The 27149-nt window shown below is 34.3% G+C and overlaps 1 protein-coding gene across 6 annotated transcripts in view; it reads left to right on the forward strand.

Moving 5' to 3' along the window:
• The window catches only part of LRBA (LPS responsive beige-like anchor protein), a 396366-nt gene that overhangs the window by 356488 nt on the left and 12729 nt on the right, over positions 1-27149 (forward strand). For all 6 annotated transcript variants that reach the window (XM_040554872.1, XM_040554875.1, XM_040554874.1 and 3 more), the window contains 3 exons: positions 2572-2634; positions 5942-6097; positions 10788-10955. In XM_040554872.1, coding sequence (XP_040410806.1) covers positions 2572-2634; positions 5942-6097; positions 10788-10955 — 387 coding nt within the window. The remainder of the gene's footprint in view (positions 1-2571; positions 2635-5941; positions 6098-10787; positions 10956-27149) is intronic.

The following is a 27149-nucleotide window of genomic DNA, read 5'->3' on the forward strand; positions in this document are numbered from 1 at the left end:
TGGACTTAGTTTCTCCTTAAAAAGGTAATCTGAACTATTGAATAGTGAGATGTGTGGCGTGTAACAACAAACTGTTTCAAAAAAATCTCTCCATGTCATCAGGAAATAAGCAGGAAGACAAAAACAGTATATCACTGCTTGATCATAATAAACAGTTGCACTATTCCTCTTCAATTTACTCTTCAAACAGATGATGGAAACCTGCACCACATCACGTCAGAGAAAAGTTTTAAAGCATGCAGAATTTGGCTGAAGTCTTTTCTGCTATCTTTTTCTTGTTTATTATAAACACCATATTCTAATGTTAAAGCCACTCAATGAGAATTACAAGATAAAAATATGTGGGAAGTCAGTTTCTTTTGTGACTGAAACATCCTAAAGTTATTAGGTGCTTATGTATTTGTTGATATGAAAGGAAAACAACATATCCATTAGCATAGCAATCAATCAAATTCATTATACTTTAAAAAATGTGTTGGATTTGAGAATATAGCCATTCTATTTTCAATTCTAAAGGGACTCATCCTCTTTTCTCTAGCTATGACAGTTTCAGGCCCAAGCCCTGAAAGGTAGTTTTATTTCTGTTCTGTGCAGTAAATCTGGTCAAAGGCTTTTCAAAAAAAGGGGGAAAAAAAGAGCTTCTACTCAAATAACTTACATAGAAAATATTTGCACCAAAGTAATACTCACATCACTAAAATTCCTGCTAAGGTATCTGATTGCATTTTGAAAAAAGACAGATAACTCCCATGCTTTTTCCTGATTCTTACAAATTACCTCTCAACTTCGTGCAAATAGAAACATCTATGTATTATTTCACCCACCCAAGAAATGCTTAAAAAGAAAGGCGGGAAGGAAGGGGGGAAGGGAGGCTTGTCTAGATAACATCGTATGAGCAAGAATTATTTACAGGGCTCTTGACATTTGTTTGAAAGGAGGATGACAATATACTCTCATACCTTGGATGTGTGACCTTGGGCATATAATACCCAGCTTTTTAAAAATGTCTCTGAGGATGTGCCACAGTCAAGGGAAGAGAAAAGATTCTGAAGTGGTACGAGTTGATTTTGACTTCCTCATAAGCCTGCTGGTTGGTCATCTGTGAGAAAGCAAACAACTGTTGAGAGTAGCAACTGGTTTTTGAGTGTAGTAATCAACTATTATGAGCTGAACGAAACCTTCACATATTGTTTTTTTCCCCTCTCTTCTGAAAGGGAGGACAGTAATCTGTGCTTCTGAGTCACTATTTTTTTTATTTAGAGATATTTTATGGTTGTCATGCCTTTATATAATTCTTGAGAAAACCTACAGTTCAAAATAAAAACCCTGATACCAGCCGAATAAAAACCAGAACCCAACGAAAAAACACTCCACCCCACCTCTTTGAGAGCACACTGATCAAGCCTGAAGGCCGTTAGTGGTATACCACACTGAAGAGATCCGGATATGGACACCTGAAACTAATCTTCACTATTGTTGCCTTCAAATTTTATACCAAAATAGGATTTGCTGAGGTTACAGGTCAGGTATCAGTACTACTCTTTATCTCCTGCTGTGGGCTGAGCATTGTCTTTACTAGTGAGGCATTGTGATAAGAATGTTAAGTTGCCAAGTAACTAGTTGTCAATGATGTGTATTCAAAAAATCGTTCCTGCTTTTGTAGATGAGTTTGGTGGCTTTGCTGATGTCTAATGGCACTAGTACCCAGCAGAGGGCCTCTATTTTGCCATGCAGATTTCCTATTTTGTTCTGCTTTAGTGGTTCATCACAGCAGAATCTTGACTTCCCAATTGCTCAGGAAACTGTTCAGTTGATACTAATTTTTATATTAAGCTATGGAGGATAGTTAGAAAACTCATAGATGTAAGTATTCAGCCATTATGTTTTGTTCCACTTGCAAGGACGTCTTGGGCTGTTTGGTGGGAGTTGCTTGTTTTTAGCAAAGCTGTGGAAAAAAAAAAGCCTTTTTTTCTTTTTAAGCACTGAAAGAAAATTCAGGAGGTAAACATCTCGCTGGCATGTCAGGTGCTCAGATGAAATGTAGGTCTGCAGAATTATACATAAACTTCTATGCAAAATTGCAAATAAATGTTTTTCGGTGATAGACAATTCCTTAAATACTGTATGACTATGAGATTTCCCTGTCTGCATCATAAACTGACATATTAAAAAAATGTCCTTTGTGCTTTACTTGTTCAAAGCAGTGCTTTAAAAAGTAAAGGAGAAAACAGTATTTGCTACAGTCAGCAGATGGTTGTCACATTTTGTTTTCAGTGCTCTTTACCACTTAATTTTGTTTTGTTGCGACAGGAGAGGTTGCCAGTAAAGCATCTGCTAGAGCTTATGGCTCAGGACCGGAGCTGCTGCTGATGGCATACATTCAGAATAGCACTAATCTAAAATAAATGTTTAATAAGCAGCCTGTGAAAGCACCTGGATTTTTTTTTTAATGGTGTAGAAGAATCTTGGACGGTAAAAAAAAAAAAGGACATAATTTTGATGTACAAAATGTATGTGGCATCACATATTAAAAAAATGCAGAGTTTTAAAATCTTCTTTCCTGCATTCCAGCTCATCAAGGTGCTGTACAAGACCAGCCTTACCAGCTGCCAGTGGAAATCGATCCTCTCATAGGTCTGTCACTTCCTTCTCTCTTTGCGATTCATTAAGCTCTGTATGGTGGCCCTGAAGTGTAGATTACGGTTGTTTTTCACTTGCTGGTTGCTGGGAATGGAATTTTCCTGATAAACCATTTGCATGCAAATTGGAATGCAATGAGCTGTGGCTATGCTGGTATTTCATCAACTCCCCCTCGTTGGTTTGCCTAATTTGAACAGGCCTAGGACGCGTGTCAGTGAAAATTAATATGGATGCTGTAATAATGTGTGATTGAGAATGTGCATGAAGTACTGTCAGGATAATATTGGATCTTTTCATCACTCAGACTTGTTGATGAGCAGGAGCGAGGCACGTTATGATGAATTGGTGCACTGGTAATGTGATGGAGCTCCTTTGCTGAGGAAATTTTCATAATAACAGTGGGGTTCTTAACTGCACCGTGTTGTGAAAAATAAAACCATGGTGCCAGGGTTTCATCATTAAAGGAGATCAATCCTTTCTTCATAGACCTGCTGTTCAGGCAGAGGGGATTAATGTGTAATTGCAAAGCGGTTTCAAAGTTGAAATATATTGCCCACTCAGTTTTAGTATTGAGATATTAGTATTCATTTTTCAAGGGTATTGCATCTTTTGATCACCATCACTAGTTAAATTTGTGTATGTTTTTCTTTTATTAAAAAGGGGTGGAGGAATGTCTAACTTCCATTTAATGACTCAGTGTAATAGATTCAATTCATGACTTTTTTTTATAGAGGTTTATTAGTTTATATAGAGCTGATTTTTCTATTAGCATGGTTAGAGTTTGATCAGTTCTTTCATAGCAGCCCCATACTTTGGGGAGTGTATCCTTGACTGTACTTGGGAGCATGTAGCCTGGCAAATGGAGCCTTCAACGTGATCAACACCCGAAAAGTCTTTACAACCTAGCTCCCAAATATAAACAAATTGCACAACAGTTCACAGGAGAAAAAAAGAGATTTTTTCATTTTTTCCCCCCAATTATATTAGAGTACAAACTTAGCTCTGTTTTTTAAACTGTCAATGGTAATTTAAGTGAAAAAGAACTAAAGCAAACAAATATAAAAGTATGGAACAGAACAAAAATGAACTTCTTTAGATAGGGTGGAATGAGAGTTTTGTCAGCCAGTGAGAATTAATTTCAAAAACAAGTATACACATCAGTAGGAACTGCATAGTATCGGTCTATAGATATAGACTGTTGCTGTGTAGCCATTTTGCTAGATAAGCTCTATGATAATTAAGTCAGGAACACTCTGGGCATATTAAACCATTTTACAGAGCTGATAAAATTGAAATGTTTTCCAAAAGTTTTTTGAAATCAATTCCCTCTGAATAATGGAGTAATTATAATTTATAATGAGTAAAACGTGCTGTAACTCTGTTTTCCTTCTTGAAATAGATTTCATCCAAAAAAATGTTTAGAGCAGGAAATGTGTATTCTTCTTTAAAGCCTGCAATCAAATAGATCTTAAAAACAAATATCACAGTAAAAAAAATCCAAACCAGACAACAAATCACACTGAGCCTGATGATTTTTCTACCCTTTGTGAAGAACGAATTTCTTATTATCATTTGCATTTTTCACAGTTTTCAAGATTAAAATACCATTTTTAGGCATATCTTTACTTTAAAATATACTTTTCTTTGGTGTAAACACCTTTAAAATTAACACTCTGGGTTCTGAAAAATGTTTTAAATTCTCTTCGTACAATAGATCTCAAGTCAGCCTTGTGATTACATTGGACATAGTTTAAAAGGTTTAAAGGTTTCTTTGTCACTGTTAAGTAGCATCATTGGGTACAAGCAAGTAATTATGTAGATAATATTAAAGGTTCTTAATTGTGGCTAGACACATTTACCTAGAAATGGCACCTAAGAGGACTACAAAATTACACTTTTATGGTTATAGCAGGAATCTTGTTGCTGTCTTAGTCATAAGGAGGAATTCATGCTTTCCTCATTTTCCAGTTGCACAGGAAGATATAAAACAGTAACGTCTGATATGATGTAGATTATAGACCTCTTTTTTTAGGTGAAAAGTCTTTTCAAAGTCTTAGCTGTACTGAATACATTGATCTGAACGTTTCTTTGGTTTTATTTGCCATTATTTTGTCACAGTAATAAAGAGCACTTTACTGTGCTTTTATTAAGCACTGTTGTTGCTCTTTAAGTGGTCCCTGCAGTGATCAATGCCCTGTTATGTGTTACCTGCACAGCAAGTAACAGTACCTTACAGAATTATTTGCTACTAATATGGACAACACAGTATCAACATTTCATACATAATGAAAGCATAAATAAGTTAAGGTTTTGATACAGAGTAAATGGAATAAGCGCAAAGCTTAGGGGATGGTTAGCCTCTGAGAATAGAAAGAAGATTAAGAACAAATTGTCGAGAAGAACACTGGACCAGTACAGAGACAGGGCCCACAGTCCACCTGGAATGGAAGTGATGGTGCTTCGAGCAGTTGGCAGACAAACCCAGGCTAAGGAGGACTTACTTACCTGGCATGGGGGCCAGGTTCCCTCAAAAACAAAGCATATTAAAAGTTCTCATTACAGAGTAGGATTTTCATGGTATATACCTATTGGGACCTATATAAACATACATAAATGCATGAATTAATAAGACAAAATATAATACAAAAATATGTTCCTTGATTACTGTCTATTCTGTTGGTTCACAATACAAGATTACATGGAAAAAACAAAAAACACAGCAGGTGACCAAAGTAGGATAAATATTATTTCTCAGCTCTAAAGCAGGTTGTGGATATGAGCTCATTAATTTCTGTGCAGTGCTCAAAATGTGTGAAGTGCTCTGTAAGAGCCTGGTAGTAATATTTGTTGCTGTTATTCTTTTTAAATTACAATGCTTGCAATGAAACACTACTTGTATACAGTTTTAAAATCATAAGTCTGTTCTTTGCTGCATTGGAGCCACTATATAGCGCTGTACATACACATTTTTAATTTCCTATGCTAGAAATTTTGGTGTGGGAAGCTTATTACATTTTTATGTATTTTTCATTTTTGCAGTCTTTCATTTATATTTGTCAGTTACATTTTATTTAAAGAAAGGATTTCCTCTATTTTAGAATATATAGTACTAGGAATTATCATTGTTCCCAGAAGTGTAATTAGTATTTTACAGTAAAAACAGAAAGAAAATATCCCTGCCACAAAAACAAGTAACAGCAGTAAGAAATAGTTTCGGTGTGAGCATAAAGATTCTAAAATGTGCTTTTGTTCTTTGTACGTGGATGCTGAAATTTCTTGATTTCTGTGTCTTTCTGTTCAGCCAGCAATACAGGTATGCACAGAAGGCAAATCACTGACCTTTTAGACCAAAGCATTCAGGTACATTCCCAGTGTTTTGTCATCACCTCTGATAATCGTTACATCTTGGTCTGTGGCTTCTGGGACAAGAGTTTCCGAGTTTATTCTACTGATTCAGGTAATGTATTTTTAAAATATGGGAATAGCCTGAATGATTTTCTGTTCATCATCATCCTGCTGTTTCAAATAAAGAAAGAATGGGGAGGGTGAGAGGGGGTGGGAGGAGAGAGTAGAGTGTGTTTATTCACCTACTGATAAATATTTGTCAGATCTTTTCTTTCTACCTCTACTGTGTATTGTATACCATCGTGTGTTTTTTTGTTGTTGTTGTTTGTTTTTGTTTTTTTGAATGAAGGCAGACATAAGTCAAGGAGCTCTTACTTAGCCATAGCATCGCACTTCAAATCCATATGACTGTGTGAGAGGCATGCCTGCTGTTACACTGTAGTTTCACAAGTAAATGCCTCTAATGGGTTTTTGTGAAGGTTGGTGTATGAGGAGAATTAACTGTACTTAAAGCACTTACTTGAATTTAACTCTGGTTGGCTTTAAGCACCAGAGATTTTCTTTAAGGAAATACAGGCAAGCATCACAGAATAAGTACAAACCCTTCTACCTTAAGTTCGAAAGGGAAGTCTTGAAATCTGGCAAAGAAATACTCATGAAAACCTTTGAAAGCTATGGTATACTAGAAAAATTGATCCGGAGCTACTGAATTCTTTTGTGTAACATAAGCTGATCAAAGTAATGGGTAGCAGTAAAATTAGTCCGTCAACCAGCATGTATCCAAACAGTTGAAGTCACACATGTATCATGCTAAATAGAAAAGAATCTTTGAGTGAAAGAGCTGCGGGAATTTAAATGCTATGGAGCCCCCAGAAAAAAATAAGTATGATTTTTTCCCTTTCATTATCTTATAATGGGAATAGTGACCTCACTGCAAGGTACTTCTTTGGGATTAATGACCCGGTGTGGTTAATATGTGTGTGTGTGCGTGCCATCAAGCTTTCCAATAAGTTATTAATCTGTAGGGAATATCCTACATGTTTGTCATCATTTCTTAAATACATTAGTTAATGGTGTTTTTCACACTTGGCAAACCAAAATATTTTACAAAACAGGATGGTCTTTTATGCAAATCTGTTAAGACTAAATCTCATGGCATATTTTAGCAGTACAGCATATCTGTCATCTTTGCGCTCTTAAAACCTTAAGTATAAATGAGAAGTTCCATTTGCTTTATGTTGACTGGCTACAATTCATTATACAGACATCTGGTTAGACCTGTTTTAGTTTAATTTTCTCACTGATGAAAATAAATTTTTGTGAAACCTGTGAATTTAAAGATCTCCAGAAAATTTAGTTAACTACAATAAATAGTGTATATCCTTGATTTATATGAACAGATAGCTTTCTTTTGATGTTGGAGGATTTATTTTATCTTATATCTATGGAAGGAAGCTATATTATTTCACCTGTATCAGTCTTAACTATACATACTTCATTAAGTTATGCCCTCTGTGTGTAAGTCAGATATGCTAGGCACCTTGATACTAGCATAACTAATTATGGTATAAAGCAAAGCACAGTTGTCAAAAAGGTTGCAGAAAAGTTGTCTTTTGTGTGTCTCCTGTTTATCTATATAGCAACTCTAGCTCTAGCTTAAATCACGTAAATTCAGTTGTAGTTTATTTTGCTTGGAATTAAAATGAGAATAGAGCAGTGAAATGCTTACTCTGAAATCAGCAGAACAGCAAGGGAGAAAGGTGATATGATCAGTAAAGCATATTAGCAAGTTATCGCAAGAGTTGAATTCAATTATATTTTAGCTCTTACAGGAAAAGAGGACCTTTCTCCTATTAGATTTTGGGGGGGTTGTTTTTAGCAGGAAATACTTTTAACATAAATCATGGGTTCTCAGCACAGCTAGCACAGCAGAAGCACAATAAAACCTTCCTCCAGCAGTGGTAATGATTTCTAGACAGCTTTTGAGATTCAGTAGTGCAGAGACTTGAGTCTTATTTTTATTTTAATTATTTGTAGCACAGCTGTCAAATAAAACATTAACTAGAAAATTTGTTCTGTCAAAAAGGGATATCAGAGTGAGTATGGTAATGTTTGATATTACTGTATAGAGAGGACAACTCTTATTAAAGGGAAGAAATTAGAAAGTAGAGGAACTCTTATGAGATTAATGATTTTTTTTACTAATATGAAGAAGAAAACAAACAAAAGTGTATTTCTTACTTTGATGATTTTGATGGAATTGACTGAACCTTGGCTCCATGATAACAAAGTAAAACTAGCAAGTACAACTACATGAACAACTGTCAAACAAATAGCCTTGAAAAATGTTTGTTTTCAAGAACAGAACCTATAAACATAGAGTATAATTGAAAGAGAAATCTCTATAACTCAGCAATGTTTATAACATAAACTTGTGTTCTAAGAGCATAAATCACCTCAGGTATTTGAATACCTAAGGGTATATAACTGAAAAATATGTCATATAGCTAAATTACTTTCAAATCTAAACCAGGTAATTGCCAACTTGAATTTTCAAGGAAAAACATACACTTTTTAAGATGTTCTTGTGTGTTGCCAAAAGGAGGTTATGTTGCCTGCGAGTGTTTCATTGCTCCCTTCTCAGCTCTGAAGTTCAGTAATTTCTTCTGACCAAATCTGTTGACTGGTCAGCATCTGAGACACTTAAGTGACTCGTTGGCCCAAAGCAAAGCCTTGTTATACAGAGGTGACTGCTACAGAGTGCTGTTATAGACTTACAGAGGTTAGTGATAGAAAGACCTACTTGATCACTCTCCTTAGAGATACAAGGTAGATCTGTACTGTAGGTATGCCTTCATGGGTTTTGTCCCTTCCAGTCTGAACATGCTCATGAGATAATACCTCATTTCACAATTTCTTCTGGAGGATTCTACTTAACTTACGAGTTTAGCCAGTGTTTCATTTTAAATCCTATGTATAAGTTTCCTTTAAATTAAATTTCCTTTAAATTATATCATGCTATTCTGTTTTCTCTTCATGTACCAATGTAAATAATCCTCCTTTTGGAAGATACTCATACCTATGTCTTGCTTTTGCTGGTTTTCTCCACTTTAATGCAATTAACTTTTTGATCTTCTGTTATAAATCAGGCTATTGACATCCTTGTTCTCACTTAGGTCTTTTGTTACTATTCATTATTAAGTGTTATGTATTTATTAGTTATGAATACAATGCCCTTGTATTAAGTGTTATGTATTTATTAGTTATGAATACAATGCCCTTGTAGTGTGTAGAAAGAGCTATGAATGCTTCCCACTACCTATACTATATGATTGACCAGCTTTTGTTAATTCATGCACCACAAGATGTTATTGAGACATGCCTTATTTGAGTCCCAACACTAATTTGTGTTGCTACTTGTCACATTACTAGTTATTATTTTTAAACACTTTTCAGAGCATTTTAATTCAAGTACAGTAGTACTGAAATCCTCCTCCCCCCCTTCCGCCCCCCCTCTTTTTTTTCATATATCATTGATTCTGCCAAAGCAGGATCTCTTTTATCCCTTCTGTTCTTCCGAATTCATTACTAAGTTCAGAACACAAATGGATGCATGGTCATTAAGGCTGAGAAAACCCATGTTACTTGTTAGTGGCATTACATTCCCTTGTGTCATTGGATGCAGAATTTGGCCTAGCCCAAGTTACCTGAATGGGCCAAGTAGGCTCATACGAAGCATGTGTGGGTGCATCTTTTGTCCTTTCCCAACAAGATCTGCAATTGTCAGGCTTCAGCATATCCAGTGAGACGGATTTTAGTGCTCACACTCTCATTTCATAGAACCATAAACGCTGCTGAAAGATCCAAAAACCAGTGAGGCCCCTGAAGTGTTTGCTGTGTAGGAGCCAGTCTCTGGCAAGTGATCCCTTTGTCTTCAGCCAGATTGCTGAAGACGGAGCTTTCCCCACCTGTTTGTTCTCCCTCTGGCAGGGTGGTCTGGCAGAGATCTCCAATGTCGACCTTACACATGTTCACTCTTCCACATGCAAATCTGCTTTACATGAGCATCCAAATTTACGTTTTTATCTGAAAATATTGTCCAGTTTAGTTAACGTTAAAGAGTAATTGTGATGTTCATGTTTATGTAGACTCCTGAAGGACACATTTTTAACTGCCTGAGATTTCCTTTCCTTTTAATGTTATATGTGCCTGACAAGGGCCAACGTGTTTGTCCTATATGAATAGATAAGCGTTATCTTTTTTTTTTTTTCCTGCATTTGTCTTCAGAGATTTTATGGATATTACAGAATTTTTTAAAAGGGAAGGATGTTGGTTGAAATAAGTGTAAATTTTTTTAACTGAATCTCTTTTTTTCTGTTTAAGGATATGCTCAATAGCTGGATATGCTATAATTTGTAGGCAGTTCTCATACTACCAATTTCTTATGGATCCTAAATGTTCTGTAGCATCTTCTGCTTCCATTTCCCACATCATCATCATATTTGTATTTTTCCTGTCATTTTCTTCATAAACTTAACTTAAAGAAAAACCACGGCATGATCGGCCTTTGAATTAAATATGATCTTTATGGACTGAAGCCTTTTTTTTACAGCTTGTATATAGGCTAATCACTTTTTAAATGTTTCCATCAAGTTATGAAAAAGAGTACTACTATCCACTATAGTTTTTCTTTGAACCTATTTTTATACAGAAAATATTTCTAAAACATTTTGTAATGTATATAATGTGCCTGGCAAAGCATTAAAGTGTACTTTTAAAACAATGGATTTTATTTGTTTCAGGGAGACTGATACAAGTAATATTTGGCCACTGGGATGTTGTAACCTGTCTTGCTCGTTCTGAATCCTATATTGGAGGAAATTGTTATATTCTGTCAGGATCACGTGATGCAACACTGCTGCTTTGGTACTGGAATGGCAAAACTAACATCATTGGTGATAATCCAAGAGGTAAGCAAAACCTGTTTTATAAGGAAATTGTCTGAAAATGACTTGGATGAACATCTTGTGAAACAAATTTTTAGGAAACGCTGATGTCAAAATACAGTGTTTCCTTTTTTGTAGTTGTGGTCAGTTCTAGTTTAAAAAGTTGAGTATAAACAGTGCTTGTTTTACAGCATGAGTAGAAATTTTTAAAGTTAAGTGATGCTGAACATTACAAATGCATTCTTGGTCTTGTGACTCATTCAAATGGGGAGGAGTGGCTCTGGGAGGGAGAGAAAAGAACTAGTGTAATTCCTTTTCAATCTGGATAGATCTTTTTCTCTCCACGTGATGATTTCATGACAGACCTGCATTTGGATTGTTTAAAACAAACAAACAAATGATACATCACTCCAATGCAGACTGTATTCTATGCAACTGTAATCTGATGCTCATAGGTTCTCATAGTGGTATCTCAGCTATCAATAGAGTTGTGCAAATACTGCATTTTAACTTAAACCATGGTCATTGTAATGAGATGTGTAATGGCCTGAGCTGGATATTTAGGTGAAAGAAGGGGAGACACATGGGAAGGATTAAAGAAGCAGGCAAAAACTTATTTCACACTTTGGTAGAGTGCTACGAGCCTAATCCTTGCTGTCATGTACTAGGCATTTTAATTGGTTCCAGTGCAAGCAACTAGGCTCAAACCATATAATCAAACTAATAAGTCAGAGTAATGCTGCTTCCGCCTAATTCAGTTTCAATCGCTCCTCAACCAAATTCACTTCACACTTCCCAAAGATTTTGATCTCTTCCATCTTCCTCCATTTCCCAAGGAATCTCAAATCTTTTTACTTACGGAAATTCAGTCTTTTAACTCATCATTTCCTGTGGAAAATAATGAAACTACATGACTGTTCAATGTAACTGTGCCTGCATTATATACTAGACAAGGTAGAAAGTGATCTTGTAATTATGCCAATTTTACTCCTCACAAAAAATAATTTCTGATTCCCAAAACAAAGAAGAAGGCAGACATATAGCTTGAGAAAAATCCTTAAAGAGACAGTTCACAGCTCACAGAGTTCAGGCTTTTTAGACGGCTGGTGAGAACTTACCTGTGTGAGTAGAGGGGGACATCATGGCCAAATAATGGTTCTGTTCTCCTTGTTCAGCCAAAAAGAAAATGGCCTGAATAGAAAGGGGTGAGAAGCAGTATATTCTGTCTTTCTTCAGAAGAGTGTTTTCTGCCATTCACTTAGTCTTCTCTGACTAGTAAGAACTTACCTTCTGTCTGCAAAAGACAAAATGGACATCTGGAGAACAAGAAGTACTGTTACATCTGGCATATACTGCAGTTACAACTAGCTTATGATTTCATATAATGTCAACAATATCCAGCATCCTCCAAGTTATTCAGTTTGGTAGCGTGTTTCATGCTCAGTCTATTACCCAACTGGATTTATTTGAATTTGGGAAAAGAAAAGAAAAAGAGAGGGAGATGGTTCAATTGACACTGCATCCTGTGAACTATTCTGAAGAAGCACAACTGTTTAATATTGGAATGAATATCTGACTAACATGTAAATTGTTTGATGTTCATTGTGCATTTGAGAACTATTCAAAAATTGCACAAGATTCAGAGGTTCTGGTCATGAAATTGCAGGAACTTCAGGCAGAGTGTAGTAAGCAGTCTATCAGAATTATTCCTCCAACAGTCTGATTCAAGGGATGGGACCTTTTGAACAGGGCTAGCATAATTTTATGAGCATTGTTAAAAAATATGGCGTTGGTTTAGGAACAAAATCTCTGCACATACTTTATATGTATGTATTTTGCAATCTGTCAATTTAAAGAAAATGCAAACTTTTCACTATTTTTGCAGAGCTTGTAAACCTGAAAACTCCCAAAAGTCTGTGAAAGGAACTTAAGACCTTGACAGATTAGTCAAATAAGCTTGTAAATCCTAAAGGGAAAAGCTGTCCTTTTGAGGAGAAAACTTGAGATACTCCTAGATGAAGGAGTGAACATCTGTAGGTGTCTCCTTACACTGTTTTCAAGGCTTGCAAGAACAGCCCATCTTTGCAATTTCTAGGCCTGTCCTGAGAAGTTCTTGTTGAGTACTTGCCACAGTATTTGAGACTTGCCTGTTTTGTGAACAAGGCTTTGAGGCTATGGGCTTCTTTATGACCTTGGCAGATCACATGCTGAGATTTTGTAGCTGGTAGTGTCTGACTAGAGTAGGTCTGTATGTTTTGTTTTAATCCATTGACCATCTTCTCTAATGCAAATGTCTACGATACTAAAATTTTGCAGTTTTCAAAGTTAATCAAAGTTAATGCTAGATTATTTTAACTATTGATGATTCTCTTTGTAATTCCTAGTCCTTGCACTTTAAGGGAGATACAATGGTTCCTATGAATACTATTTTTTTATTTTTTATTTTTGGGATGTAACATGCCTGGAAAGCTTTGTAATGAATTGGAATCTCATGGCACTATACATTGGCCTAGAAGTGTATAGCAAAAGACAGTTTCTGCTTCAAAGAGATGGTAATCTGGGGATTTAATTTTTCCCAGAAATAGCTTTCTATAGGCGTCTCTGTTCAATCAAAATCAAATATTTTTTTTTGAAAACGCAAATAAAAAGAGCTGTTTCTGCTTAGTTCTGATTTTGTCAGAAATGAAAGCACCAGTAGATTTGTTGGGATTTGAGCTCCGTTACTGCAACTGTATCTTTGATCCATTTGTGGGATGCTATTTAACTTGTCCGGTGTTGTTTCTTTGTGTTTGTAGCTTATGATTTTTTTTACTTTGATGTATATTTTATTCACGCTTTAAATGATCATTATTCATTGTAATTTTAGATACTCTCGGAGTTGATACTTTCATATTTTTTCTTTATTCAATTATCTCTAATTTCTATCTTAAAAATGACTTCACAGCAACAGGCATCTAAATAGCCATGATTGTAGCCAAATCATGTAGCTAGAGAGGTTTGAGCAAAATAATCTAAACCAGGAACATTTCTTTCCTTCTTTCATAGTTCCTAGTGCCTCTGATATATATCAGTCAGCAGAACAGTATGACCAAGTTACCCTAAATATTATCCCATTGGGCACCCACTTCTCCAACCAGTTACATTTTATTTCAGGTCCTTTATCTGGGTTCATTACTTTAGGAAGCACTGAGCTCTTGATCTCTGGCTGCATGTATTCATGTTTTAGAATGCTACTTAACTCAAGCTGACAAGCCAGGTGGGCTATGCCTTATGTGATAAATAAGTGTTTTGTTTTATATTCTTTATCAAGGACAATTTTCTGGCCAACTGGACTGTATGGAAAATTCTTTACATTTTTGGTTTAACAGAAGAAATATGTTACTGAAATAGTCATTATTTACATTCTTTAATTTTTAACTTTTAAGCTGAACTCTTAAAGAAATGATACGCAGTCTCACCGTCTGCTTACTTTATATACCTCTCAATTGCATTGATCAATTTAAGCCAAATTTGATGAATTTAAATCTCAAAGATACAAATTCCTACATGGGACACATCTGCTGGAAACTATTTTTATTCTTCACCAAACAGCTTGATTACATTTAGGTTAAGTCCTTTTTTCCTTCTTCTCAAATTAAAACCTGAAATTCAAAAAATACTCCACCATGCTCTTTGATCAAATGTAGGGTTTATTCTTTCTAAATAAATTGTTTTGGAAAATGTGGAAACATAGCAGTACTTCACTTCGGTGCACAGGCATTTTCTGTTGCAGAAATGTTTTTGTGGACAATTTCTGACCAAGCCTAGAAATAATTAAGAACAGAGCAAAGTATCTGAAATAGTTGTATCCTTTAGAAAAGCCCTGAGCCATGTTAAGTTCACATTAATTAGCATAATTTACTGTGGAGATGTGAAGTCACTTTGGATAGCATAAGGGCCTTTTATATTTCTCTGCTTGGCATGCGGCTGGCTTTGGGAGGTGGGGGAGGCAGGAGGGAGAGGATGCAAACCCTCCCCTTAGTACCCCTTGAAGCCCATGTGTGATCTCTGTCACAAGGTTGGCCTTTGCATATTTAGAGACTCAGATCTAATAGCAAAGTACCACTTGGGGATGTGACATAATGTTTCAGAACCCATAATATTCCTGAATAAGGTGGTATTATGTGCAGAGGGTACTCAGAGAGGGCGGTGCACTTGCAGAAGCATGCAAGGTTTTGCACTTGGCCAGCCTAGTGCAATGGGATGGAGGGGAGGCGAGAAGTGGGGGGTGGCAGGGAGGGAAAAAGATGAGAGAATTCATTTGCATACAAATGGTCTGCATCACTTTCAGATCCTACTCTCTCTTTGAAGCTCAAGTGGCAACTCAGTGTTTGGACATTTCCTAGGCTGAGGGATTGCATTTTACTTTGTAATGACTGATACATAGGAAACAGAGCTGACAGGAACTTTGGTCACTCTTTCCCCAAAGAAAGCTTTGGGAAAACTACATCAAAACCATTCTTGAGTGATGTTTGTCAGCCTGCTATTAAAAACTTTGGCAGATATGTTTTGGGGCTTTACAGGCCCCAAAGCCCTATCATTAGAAATCTTATCCCAGTGTTCAGACTACTGTCCAGGTTCTTTTTGTTTGTTTGTTTGTTTGGTTTTATTTTATTTTGTTTCAGTTGAATTCTGTCACATATATTTATTCTTTGTGTAGAAAACAGATTCATTCTTTCTGTGCAACAACAACTTATTTGGATTACTATGACCCACAAATCTTTTCTTCCAGACTTAACTAACCCATCTTTTTCTGGCTCTTGCCATAAATCATGTTCCTCTAAACCTCTGATTCTTTTTTGTTGTTGTTGTTCCTCTTCTCTTCAATTGTCTGTCTTTCTCAAAGTAGACATTGCAGTTGAAGCCCTTCTAGTAATAAGTAGAAAAGAGTCAGTTTTACAGAGCACTACTTCTCACATCCATGTGGGGTACCTGTTTGTTTCAAAACAGCACAACTGTTAATTCTTTAAAAGTTAATTCTTGTTTGAAGTGTTTGAGCCAATGTAAGTTTCAGTCTTCTCTGAAGAATCCCTAGCTACTCTTCCTCTGTGCAGTTTGACTGTGGAATCTTGTTTTTACCCTTCCGAAATTATATATATTTTTAGACAGTTTCTCCAATTTCTTAAATGCATTCAGAATTCTCATCTTGTCCTTGCAGCAACTCATGTCTGCAAATGTAATTTGCAGTCTTATTCTATCAAATTGGTCATTAATGAAAATGTTAAACATTGCACAGCCCAGGAATATTCATTGACATATTTACCGTTTTGACAATGAATAGCTTTTGGAATACAACTTTCCAATTGGCCTTTTACCTGACCTATAGTACCATCTTCTAAACATGTGCTTCTCTATTTTCCATATGAAATTGCTCATGTGAAACTGCCAGAATCCTTACTAAAGTCAAAATACGTGGCATCTCCCTGAACACAAATCCGATTACTTGCCATCGCAGGAAAAAAAAAAAGCTTAGACATGATTTTTTCATGACAAATCCAAATCAGTTGTTACTCTTCTCCTTGTTTTCCTCGAGGAAAATGTGTGTGTTTATATATAGAAATGTTCTGACAGTATTTTTATTTTTCTGACTGAATTAAGCAGACAACTGTCTAATTTCTCACTTCTTCCTTTGCCTATTTCTTAAAGATAAACAACACAATATATATATATATATTATTTTTTTTAACTCTTCTTTTTTCTTTTTTTCAGAACCTTGCCCAGTCTCCCAGGTACAACTCTGGGATTATTTAGTTTCATTTTCAAGATATCCTCATATCACTATTATCAGGCCAATTGAGTTCCAAACATTTACCTCATTTTAGGTATTCTCTGAAATGGGACAACAGTTCTTGTTGCTGCTTTTACTTATGTTCGTTGTCTGACTGCAGCTTGCCTTCTCATTGAAGACTTTTATTGAGATACTTTGAAATGCCTGACATCATCTATTGATATTGCTTGCTTGCTGTTTACTGAATAATGGACCAACTTCTCATGAACATCCTAACATTCTTTTTGTGTTTACAGACTGACTGTTACTCCTGATGTCATTGCTAGTTGTACCTCATCTTTCCTTGGCTATCCCATTTTTGTCCTTGCTTGCTCGTACCTTATCTCTTAGACCAGTACACCTATTTTGATCTTTCTGCCTGACTTTTTCCTGGAGAACTTTTTTTCCTTTTCACTGGAGAACAGTTATGCCAGCTGGTATCTTGTCTGTCTTACCCTTCTTTTACATTAGAGCAGTTCTTGCTAGTATCCATTTTATCTTTTTCTTTGTTTTTTCTGTAGACTTACTTCCCATGAGATCTTACAGGGCAATGCTCTGTATATGTTGAAACTTTTCTTACCAAAATACTTTAAAAATTATCTTGTTGCCCTTGTTTTTTCACTTATAAAGCATCTTGAATGTTCTCGTATCTTCTTCACTTTTTTGTAAGCTCCTTTCACCATCAAGTTTTTGATCTGCTTTGCTTTATTTGTTATAATCTTATCTAGAAGGTCATCTCTAGTAATGTCTTATAAGTTAAAAATTGTCACCAAAAAAATTGCTACAAAGAATTTCTTGTAATCCTTTACCAACAAATGTCTTACTAGCTGGAATATCCCATTTCCTCCCGCCTTCTTAGTGATTCCTCACCTCTGCACACTAGGTAGAGACCGATCAGAATAGTGAACGTCGATCTATCAATCAAATGTCTTCAAAGTTGTTTTTTTCGTTGCAATTGTCTTCTTTGGCTGTACTTTCTTGGTGTACAGTGGTAAATTTAATAATCTTCATTTTGTTTATGCTTATCAAATGGTAAGCATTTTCACAGCTGAGGTGAAGATAAAGTGCTTTTCTGTTATTCTTGCACTATATTCATAGACTATGATGCGACTATTCTGTTGCTTTTAAAATTTATACAGATTTGTTCATAATTATTTTAAAAACCAAAAATATATTTAATATAGAAATCTGTTTTGCTTAAAGATATTAAGGGTTAACCAATAAAAGTATCCAGTACTAATGAAATATAGAGACTCAGTGTATAACTGTATTACTACCACTAATACTAATGTGATCTCTTCTGAGTTATTGCATTGATCTTCCACACATATGTGAATAAAACAAATTATATTACCTCTTTTATGTTAGCCCATAAAACTAGAAAATGTTACTCTCTGTATGTACCACATTTGCATCATGAGGATTGTGGTGGTGCTTTCATTGCGTAGTTTTATATTTTTAGAGGATATTATATTCAGGTTTTCTGAAGTGTGTTAGAGAAATTAAATGCTTTTAGTAGTGTAGCTGTGTAGCAGGGCACATGTGGGATTGTAAGCACGTGATTTCATATTTAAAAAGAATTACTGGATTTAACCGAGATTTAATTGAGAGGATTCATAGAACACTTTTGCTGTTGTTAACATGTAGCATATCTTCCTTAAATATAGATTTTAAAAATACATAATCTTTTCAATTCATAAAATACAGAATCTCCCAAAGGACTCAACATTTAATCACCAGTTTCCTGTCTTGCCAAAGAACAGTCTAGCTACTCTCTAAGCTACTTCTGAAAGAACCTTTTTTTTTTTACAGATACTTTTTTTGAAATGCTAAATCAGCATTTCAATTTCTGAAAGACTAGTTTTCAATTAACATGATTATTAAATGAAAGTTATGGTTTGGAGACTAAAGAATTCATTAGCTTAAATTGTATTAGTTATTATAGCAAAAGGAAAAAAACGCTATTTCAACTGCTATATACATTTTTCATTTTGAAAATTCAAACTTTTAATAAATGCTTGATAATTATTTTTTCTTGTGAACAATGCAGGTGATTTAAATTTTGAAAATATGTCTTGAAGGGCATCTCTGCATTTGTTGATATAGGAGTAATGTCATAGATAATAATTTCTGCGTACTCAGAGACACTATTCCTATAAACCTGAATGCTATGAAGATTTACATATGTGCTTGCCTTTGCATACAGTGAAAAGTCACAGATTGCAAGTAGTTCTGCCTGATGTTAAGTCGGTAGCAAAAAAAACTCTTTACCTTCTTCCCCATCCTTATCCTCATCTTGAAATATACCTACATTTTGGTTCCCAAGTTTCTCCATCATACAGACCTTTGTTTTCAGTTTCAAAACCCATGTTAATAGAGAAGATATTCCAAATTTTAAATAATGTTTATAGCATAAATATTTATTTAGAATTTAACAAAAACATTTTGGGAAGTAGTTTACATAACATTGTCTTTTCTTAAAAAAAAAAAAAACAGTATTTGGGAAGTAGTTGTAAAAATTATACCTGTCAATATTCCCTTTTGCATGTGTCCTGCTAGCTAGTTTGGTTTCAAAATGTCCTTAAATCTATAATTGCATTAGTTATAAATAAAAATTCTTCTATTAATATTGTTAATTTCTGTCAAACAGTGGTTCACTGTAATAGCTAAAAATCCGCAGAGCCTTCAAACATTAAAATATGCTTGGAACTGCGGCGGCTAGTAAGTCTATCAATGCCATTCACTGCAGTCAGTTTGTTAAGAAAAGAGAGTTGCTCTATGATAATATAGCACTGAGAGTTTAAAAACAGTCTGCATGTGCTCATTTCTGTGTTCAACATCACATTTACTTTTTGACCCGTATGCATTATATTATTTTGTGTGTCCTCCTTCATAAAAATGCAGTAAATAATTCAATAATATTTTAATATTATTTAACTGCGGACATACCAAATATTCTTTGTTTCTCAAAAATGGCTGGACAAAGTAGCTTAATATTGTATGTAAAGCAAGAATCCTATAGCACCATCTGCTGGCATTGTGTTGAAAGCTGATCTTGGGATTGATTCTCTCCAAAGCACTGCCTAGTAAAATATTTAAAATATATGGATTTTGACATATTTGGTGTAAAAAACATTTGGATTTCATTGTTAGTATATTTTTTCACCTTTTTATTAGCATTGTAATAAGAAAATACAATGTGAATTTAAGGTTAATGTATGTACTGAAATAGAAACATATCAGAAGTGTTTTGTTAAGCGTGGCTATAAAAAAGAAAGGAAATACTTTTTTTCTTTTCAAACTAGAATTTCAGCAAGTACAATGTTAACTTCTTCTATGCTTACAAGGTAAATTCAGTAAAACTTATTTCATAGGGAAGACCCACAAGGTATATAAAAATATCTGAAGAATGTTTTGAAAAGGGTAACAACCACTAAATATTCTACCAAACATTTGTTCTGCTGTTTGATGTTAGTTATGAAAGCCCCATGAAAGCTTAGTGGACAGAGGCCCTGATGCTGCAATTGGACCTGCAATTTCCCTGTGTCTTCACAGGGCACTGTTGTAGCCAGTGCAGCAAGCACTGGGACTATCAGCATGAACCTAGAACAGAGCCTTAAATTATACAGCTACAAAAGGCCACTGTCATTTTTTTTTTTAAACTGTAACACATTGACACCTCAAAGAGATTGAGGCCTCATTCTTCCACATAGTCTATAAATCACATATAATTGATGGTTCTAGCCTCCAAATATTTAAACTGGAAAAAGAAGAGTTTTAACAGGTGGATGAATTGTGGTATGTCTGGGAATTTGCAGTAATACTGTATAAGCAATCTAATTGTGTATTTATATAATGCCAAGAAAGTAATTTTATAGATAGATATGAGGGCAAGGTCTTCATCAAGCAGAACTTGCAATTGCACTCTGTGATGGTTCAGCAAACCATTTTAACAGTTGTAGTGATTTGGTTCTGATGAGTATGTAAATTTGTGTGCTGTAAATATTTATTTGTTCTGGCTAAAAGCATATCCTACAGTATGCACAGCATCTGTATTATCCTTGTTTTCAACTGGAAAGGGAGAATGTGTTTCAAGATTTGACAATCAGAGTAAGTAATTGCAAATGATATAGTAAAGCAAGTTTTGAGGCACAATCCAGGCACAAGTGAAGGCAGTATGTATTCTGAGACTTGAAACAGAGAAAGAGTTTTGATGCTGCTTTTTTGGCAGTATCCAGCTTCAGGTGTCACTAAAACTATATGCATGAAATTCTCCAGAAGGATAAGGATATTTAGCGCTTCATGATGTAATGCAGACCTTCACGTTCCAGGAAAAACAATGCTATATTTACAACTTGTAACTAATAGTTGATGTGGTAAAAGGAATTATATTCATATGGTAAATGAATACAACCTTAATGTGCACCATATGCATAGTGGTGGGATGATGTACTAATATATCACATTTATTTACCTTGTTTGGTTGCTGGGAAATATGAGCATTCAATTCTAAGTCTATACCAAATAAGAGAAAGCAGAGTAATGCAGAAGTAATAATTTATAGTCTAGGATATAATATTTTAGAATCTTCATGACCAACTTAAATGTTGTATAAAAAAAAAAAAAGTATGGTCAGTACAATAATTCTGACTTGGACCAGAAATTAATTTGTAAGTGTTTCTGGAACTAATGTCTATTAATGCTATCATCACACAAGTAAGGATTACTCCACTGAGTAATACTGTAGGTAATTAGGATTACGGCCTGCTTCATTGAAAAAGTATCTGTTTTGAAATAAATAATTTTAAAAAGACAACTAATGTATGTCTTCTCTGAACCTAGTGTTTGCCGTCAGTATTCCTAGTTACATCAATATGAAAAGGTGGTAAGGATCTATGTAGTTCAGTACACAAACAGTGCATTGGTTTCAAATCAACTTTAAGAAAGCAATCTAATATCTTAAGCACAGGCTTTTCTACGTGCTGTTATGGAACAGTATTATTTTGAAATGATACACTTCTTTCAAACAAAAATTATTTTGATATATTTCAATAGCAAAAATGAAATCATTGATAACTGCTCAACTGAACTGAATTCTCATACGAAGCCTTTAATCTCAAATTATTTTTCATCAAAGTTTGAAATACTGTATACATTTCAAACTAGCAGTCAGTTTCAGCATATGGTGAGATATCTTTTCTCTTACAACTATTCTGCAGTAGGCACTATTTCACTGTAAAATAGTTGCTTATTTTTTCCCCCTTACCTGTTTTATTTTGTTTAATTTCTATTCTATTCTATTCTATTCTATTCTATTCTATTCTATTCTATTCTATTCTATTCTATTCTATTCTATTCTTCTAGTTTATTGGACTCAGTAGGTAATCAAATAGTTATAAATATAAACCACACGATATAAACATGAAGAAAAACAGATTTTTAAGGATGAACAAACAAAAAAAAGCCCCTTCATAAAGCTGTTTTAGAGCATTCTCAAACAAAAATGACAGTATTGTAAAACTTCAAAGCTGATATTTAAGTAGCAGTTTATGAAGTTGGGATTGTGCAAATATTAAAATATTAGTGTAGACTGACCCTGAATATTCACCTGCAGATACTTTCAGGGGGCTCCAAAAAGGTCTGTATGGAGCTGGGGGTGCTGCTGAATGACTTCCAGCAGATGAATCCCTAGGAAGAGTGAACTGGTTCCAGAAAGCTTTGCTTTGCACACAGTGTAGGAATGGAGACGCTGGGGATTACTGACTTTTTGAAATCTGAATTGGTGTATTCAATTCACAAAGGCCTTTTAAATCATTTTCTTCACTATGTTTGTTTTGGAGACATAGTGAACCTGTTCTCTTGATAAAATGTGTGTGAAGACTTCTCATATTAGTACTGAATAAGTATTAGTAACTTGTTGTACAATATGACAATGTATACAGTAAGCCTTCCCTGTGTTATACTCACTGAAACGAATTCTACAAGATAAACTTAATATTTTTCTCTTTACTGAACAACACTATAGCATAGGGTTTATACTTTTTATGACTTTGGATTCAGTATCAGGATAGAATGATATGTTATTCAAATATATCGTTCCTTTCATCAGGAAATGTATGGTTGAAAATGATTTTTTGCAAAAACAAAACTTCCATCTAGGCATAAGGTTGTATTTTTTGTTGTAAAAAGTTTGAACAGATGGGAAGGAGTTAGAGAAAAAATTGAAGGAATGAGAGGAAATGCTGATGGAATATCATGAGGAATGGGAAAACAATAAAGCTCCCATATAATATGAAAAAAAAAAAAAAAGTTAAAAATCCAAATCGCAAAGGAAAGATTTTTGAAACTGAAGTTTTAGGAATACTTGAAAAATAGTGTCAGATATTTCCAAAATATTTGAAATATTCATAAATATTTTAAATATTCAAAAATATCACTTTAGTAAGATGTCACATCCATCAAAAAGCTAGCCTTTCTGTAGCAGTGAAATGTTTTTTAACCAGTTGGTTGTTATTTAGGTGTTTACTATGTATGATTTATAAATAGTTTTAATACAGAGTTCTATAATATTTGATAGTCATCACTGATGTAATTTGATAGTATAATTACTGATGTAATTAAACTCTGAAACTCGCTATATAATTAACACAGAAGCCTAGCAGCAAAGTAGTTTTCTTGATTTCCTTACATTTCACTGAAAGCACTTGTGTCCAAATGTCGTATGTTCTGTAAGTACATTTTTACTTCTCAAATCTATTTCAAACTTTTTGTTTTCCTCAATTTTTGTCATGAAATAATTTCCAAAAATGCAGTATTTATAAAATGCCTTTTGAAGTCTCTTCTTTCATATGTAATTTGGTTTGATTGACATATCCTACTGAGAAAGTATTCAGTCATTTGTTTTAGCAAGAAGTAGGTAAAAAGGTAGTTTGGTTAACTGAAGCTTCATTTAATTAGGATTTTATATTGACATAAAATCACTTAATTAATTTGCCATCTAAAAGTGCCCTACAGCCTCTACAATCGTGGAATAATAATTTAGAAATTACTGTTTGGCTGTCTGTGACTTATCATAATTAACTGTCTTCTCAGCATTAAACGTAAAAAAGAGCATAGTCAAATATTTTATATTTTATTGTATAGCATAATACTATCTCACCAAAAACAGTAGGAGGAGTATCTCGTGTATTTTATTGTGAGATAAGTTTTTTGGTCCACCTCTAGTTTGATCTTTCTTTCTTTCTTTCTTTCTTTCTTTCTTTTTCTTTCTTTTTCTTTCTTTCTTTCTTTCTTTCTTTCTTTCTTTCTTTCTTTCTTTCTTTCTTTCTTTCTTTCTTTCTTTCTCTTTCTTTCTTTCTTTCTTTCTTTCTTTCTTTCTTTCTTTCTCTCTGGAAACGTTTTTCTTTGGATGAGTTACTATATTTGGCTCAGGTCTTACAGTTTAGTACTGAACACATAGAAAGTGGTCTTTGTAAGAATCTGCTGAAGGATTTAAGTTTTGATGATTCAGTTTTCTTTTGTAGCATCACCAAAGCTGAAAAAATAGTGGAAAAAGACCCAGCAAAACAAAACAATTTCTTGTTACTCAGTAATGCATTTCTGCTTCTGGATGTCATTAAACTAGAAGAAAGTTTTGATTTTGCTATAATCCCACTGTTCCTCTTTAAACATAGTTTGTAAATGCTTAACTTGCTTAACTTTTTTTTTTTTTTACACTGAAATATCACTATAAGCTGACATGATATCATGTGATGTTCTTTTATCTTCTGAAGCTTGAGTTTTATGACTTAAAATGTACTTTAATCACTTAAGGAAGAGTGGTTTTCTATGGGAAAACAGCTTTGCAGAAATTATTTATTGAAATGTAGGAGAGTCCTTTTGAAATAATTTGAATGGTTACTGTAAAGGTAAAGTATTTTGTCCATTACTGGGAAATAACTTTATGTGTACTTCCTATGACTTAAATAAATCATTGATGACATTCGCTGCAATGCGAATGTGGCATTAAGATTCTTGCAGCATTCAACTGCAAGTAGCAATTCAGCAATGGTATAGATTAAGGATATTATTATATACTATGCTGAGAAAAGCACATCTGTAAAACTGTTGTGTCTTGGTTATTAGTGCTAGGATTTGAACTATCTTTAATCTCATTTGATTTGTTCATCTTCCTTAAGGATCTCCATAAAGATGCACTGAGTATTCTTTTCAGTCCTTAGTTAGGGTTTGCATCAGTGGTCGTAAACCTGCTTAACGGACAAAGACTCTTTTCCCTTTGAAGTCACTTCCCCAGCTTTTCAAAAGGTCTGCAAGCTGGTTCCCTAAAACAATTTAGAAAAGTTTGAAGTGGTGCCCCTTAAACCAGCAACAAAATAAAATTTTCTCTTTGCATTATTGAAAACCATGACAATCTTCTGAAGCAATAACAGTTTAAAAGCTTTTAAAGAAATCTGTTCTGCTCTACAACCAGCTTTTAAGTTGACCCCATTATTTGGAAAATCACAGGCTTGGAAACCCCTAAATACTTGACATTCTTATCAAAGGAGTCAGCCTGACTTTTCACAGGACTCCTGTTTTACAGTATTGTTCAGGTCCTAATTTCTTTAAAGATATTGTTGAGATTTCTTGTATTTCTGTTTTATATTAAAGTATTTCTTAAATTTAGTTCAGTAAACAGCTGATATAATTTACGAAATGTTGATCCTGCCACCTTAGATTTGTACTCTTTTATGTTTGAAGCCAAGTCCAAATTCTAAAAAGACTGAGGGTATTACTTATTAACTTTACTTTTCTGTGGACTGTGATAAATATATATGCTCAATTTCTACTTTTTAAAAATCTTATCTCCTACATTTTATGCTTATTTTTACTGACAGCCTAACACAGGTAAAGCCTACAGTAATGAAGTTGCTGTAAGCAATAAGTTTACTGTAAGGATTTTGTTCATCTGCACCTCCTAACATTTCATTCAGGCATTGCTTCTAACAAGTCCTTCAAACTCCAACATCTTATATTCATTACCTCCACTACAAAATTGTACATTTAAAACTTCTCTGATATCAAAAGTTTTAAAACAAGAATTTTTCATTAACATGTGTAGTATATAATTAGATTAATTCCTTGTTGATTGGTGCAAGTATGTGTTAAATGCGATTTCTGAATGCAAAATAAAGTAAAACACAGAATGCTAAAATTTTGCTAATGTAGGCAGCGCAATTAAAAGAAACTACACTAACAGAAGGTTTAAATGCATAAAGCTTCCTCGTGTCTTAGGTCTTTGGGACAAAAGGGAGAAAGAACTTGGTTAAAGAAGTTGAATTGTTACAGTAATGGCTATTATTACATTTTTTCCCCAAAAGGTGCAAATTTGTGGATTGTCTACTCAGTGTTTTTTTATGAATTTTCTAGGGTGCCTGTCTCATGTTTAGGTGAGGAAAGGTTTAGGTGAGGAAAACTTTCTCAAAAAGGTTTATGCGCATTTGTAGAATCAGTCACCTGAGCAGTACCTAGAGGTCGTTAAGTCTACCCTTATGCTTCGAATTTGTTGGGAGTTTTTCCTTTGCTTCTGAACTGTCTGCCATACTTCCTGGGTTTGAGTGTGTTTTGCAAAACATTATATAAAACAAAAGCAATAGCTTTTAATGATTATTTATTAAGAGATTAGGGACATTTAAGTGCGTTGCTCCAAAGCATTTTCAGACTTAAAATGCTGATAACATACATATATGTGTGTGTGTATTCATATACTATTTAGCGTGCATGTATATATCTAAGAAGAAACAGATTTATTTACTTTTCAAAAGTTTGTATTGTAGATATAAATTATAAAAGTGACTGGAGAATAAATAAGATTTTGAAAGGTCAAAATCCTTGATTTGGTACTTGGTCATAGATTATGACCTTTTCTAAAAAGCAATTTGAATGTGGCAGCTGCATGGACACTCTGGGAATTGTTGCAAATGGTCTGACTAACAATGTAAACTACTGAGAATAGCTGAGGCTTTATATATGCATGCCCAAATCCATGCTGCTTTCCACAGATCTCTCTCATTGTATACAAGCAGTCTGAATAGCTACCTGTTTTAATATTTTGCATAATTTCCAGGACACAGAACCACTGTTGCTAGTACTGGTAAAGCTCTACATGGGCAAATTAATGACATTGTGCTCTTTTTATCTTTTCAGAAGTTATAACCTCAAATATAATTTGAGTGTTCCTGAGTCAGTAACAAATGGAGTCAGTTGGCGCTGTTATTACTCTCTGCCTTTGCAAAACCATCACCTGTTCTTGAAATAATTAAAAAAAAAAATTGATTTTACTACTACCTCACTGTCTTTTTGGCATCTCACAGAAGTCATATCATCATTTATTGTGAAGTGAAAGTATTTCTTGCAGCTTAAATACTGGTCTA

The sequence above is a fragment of the Cygnus olor genome, chromosome 4, assembly GCF_009769625.2.
Source record: "Cygnus olor isolate bCygOlo1 chromosome 4, bCygOlo1.pri.v2, whole genome shotgun sequence".
Lineage (NCBI taxonomy): Eukaryota > Metazoa > Chordata > Aves > Anseriformes > Anatidae > Cygnus > Cygnus olor.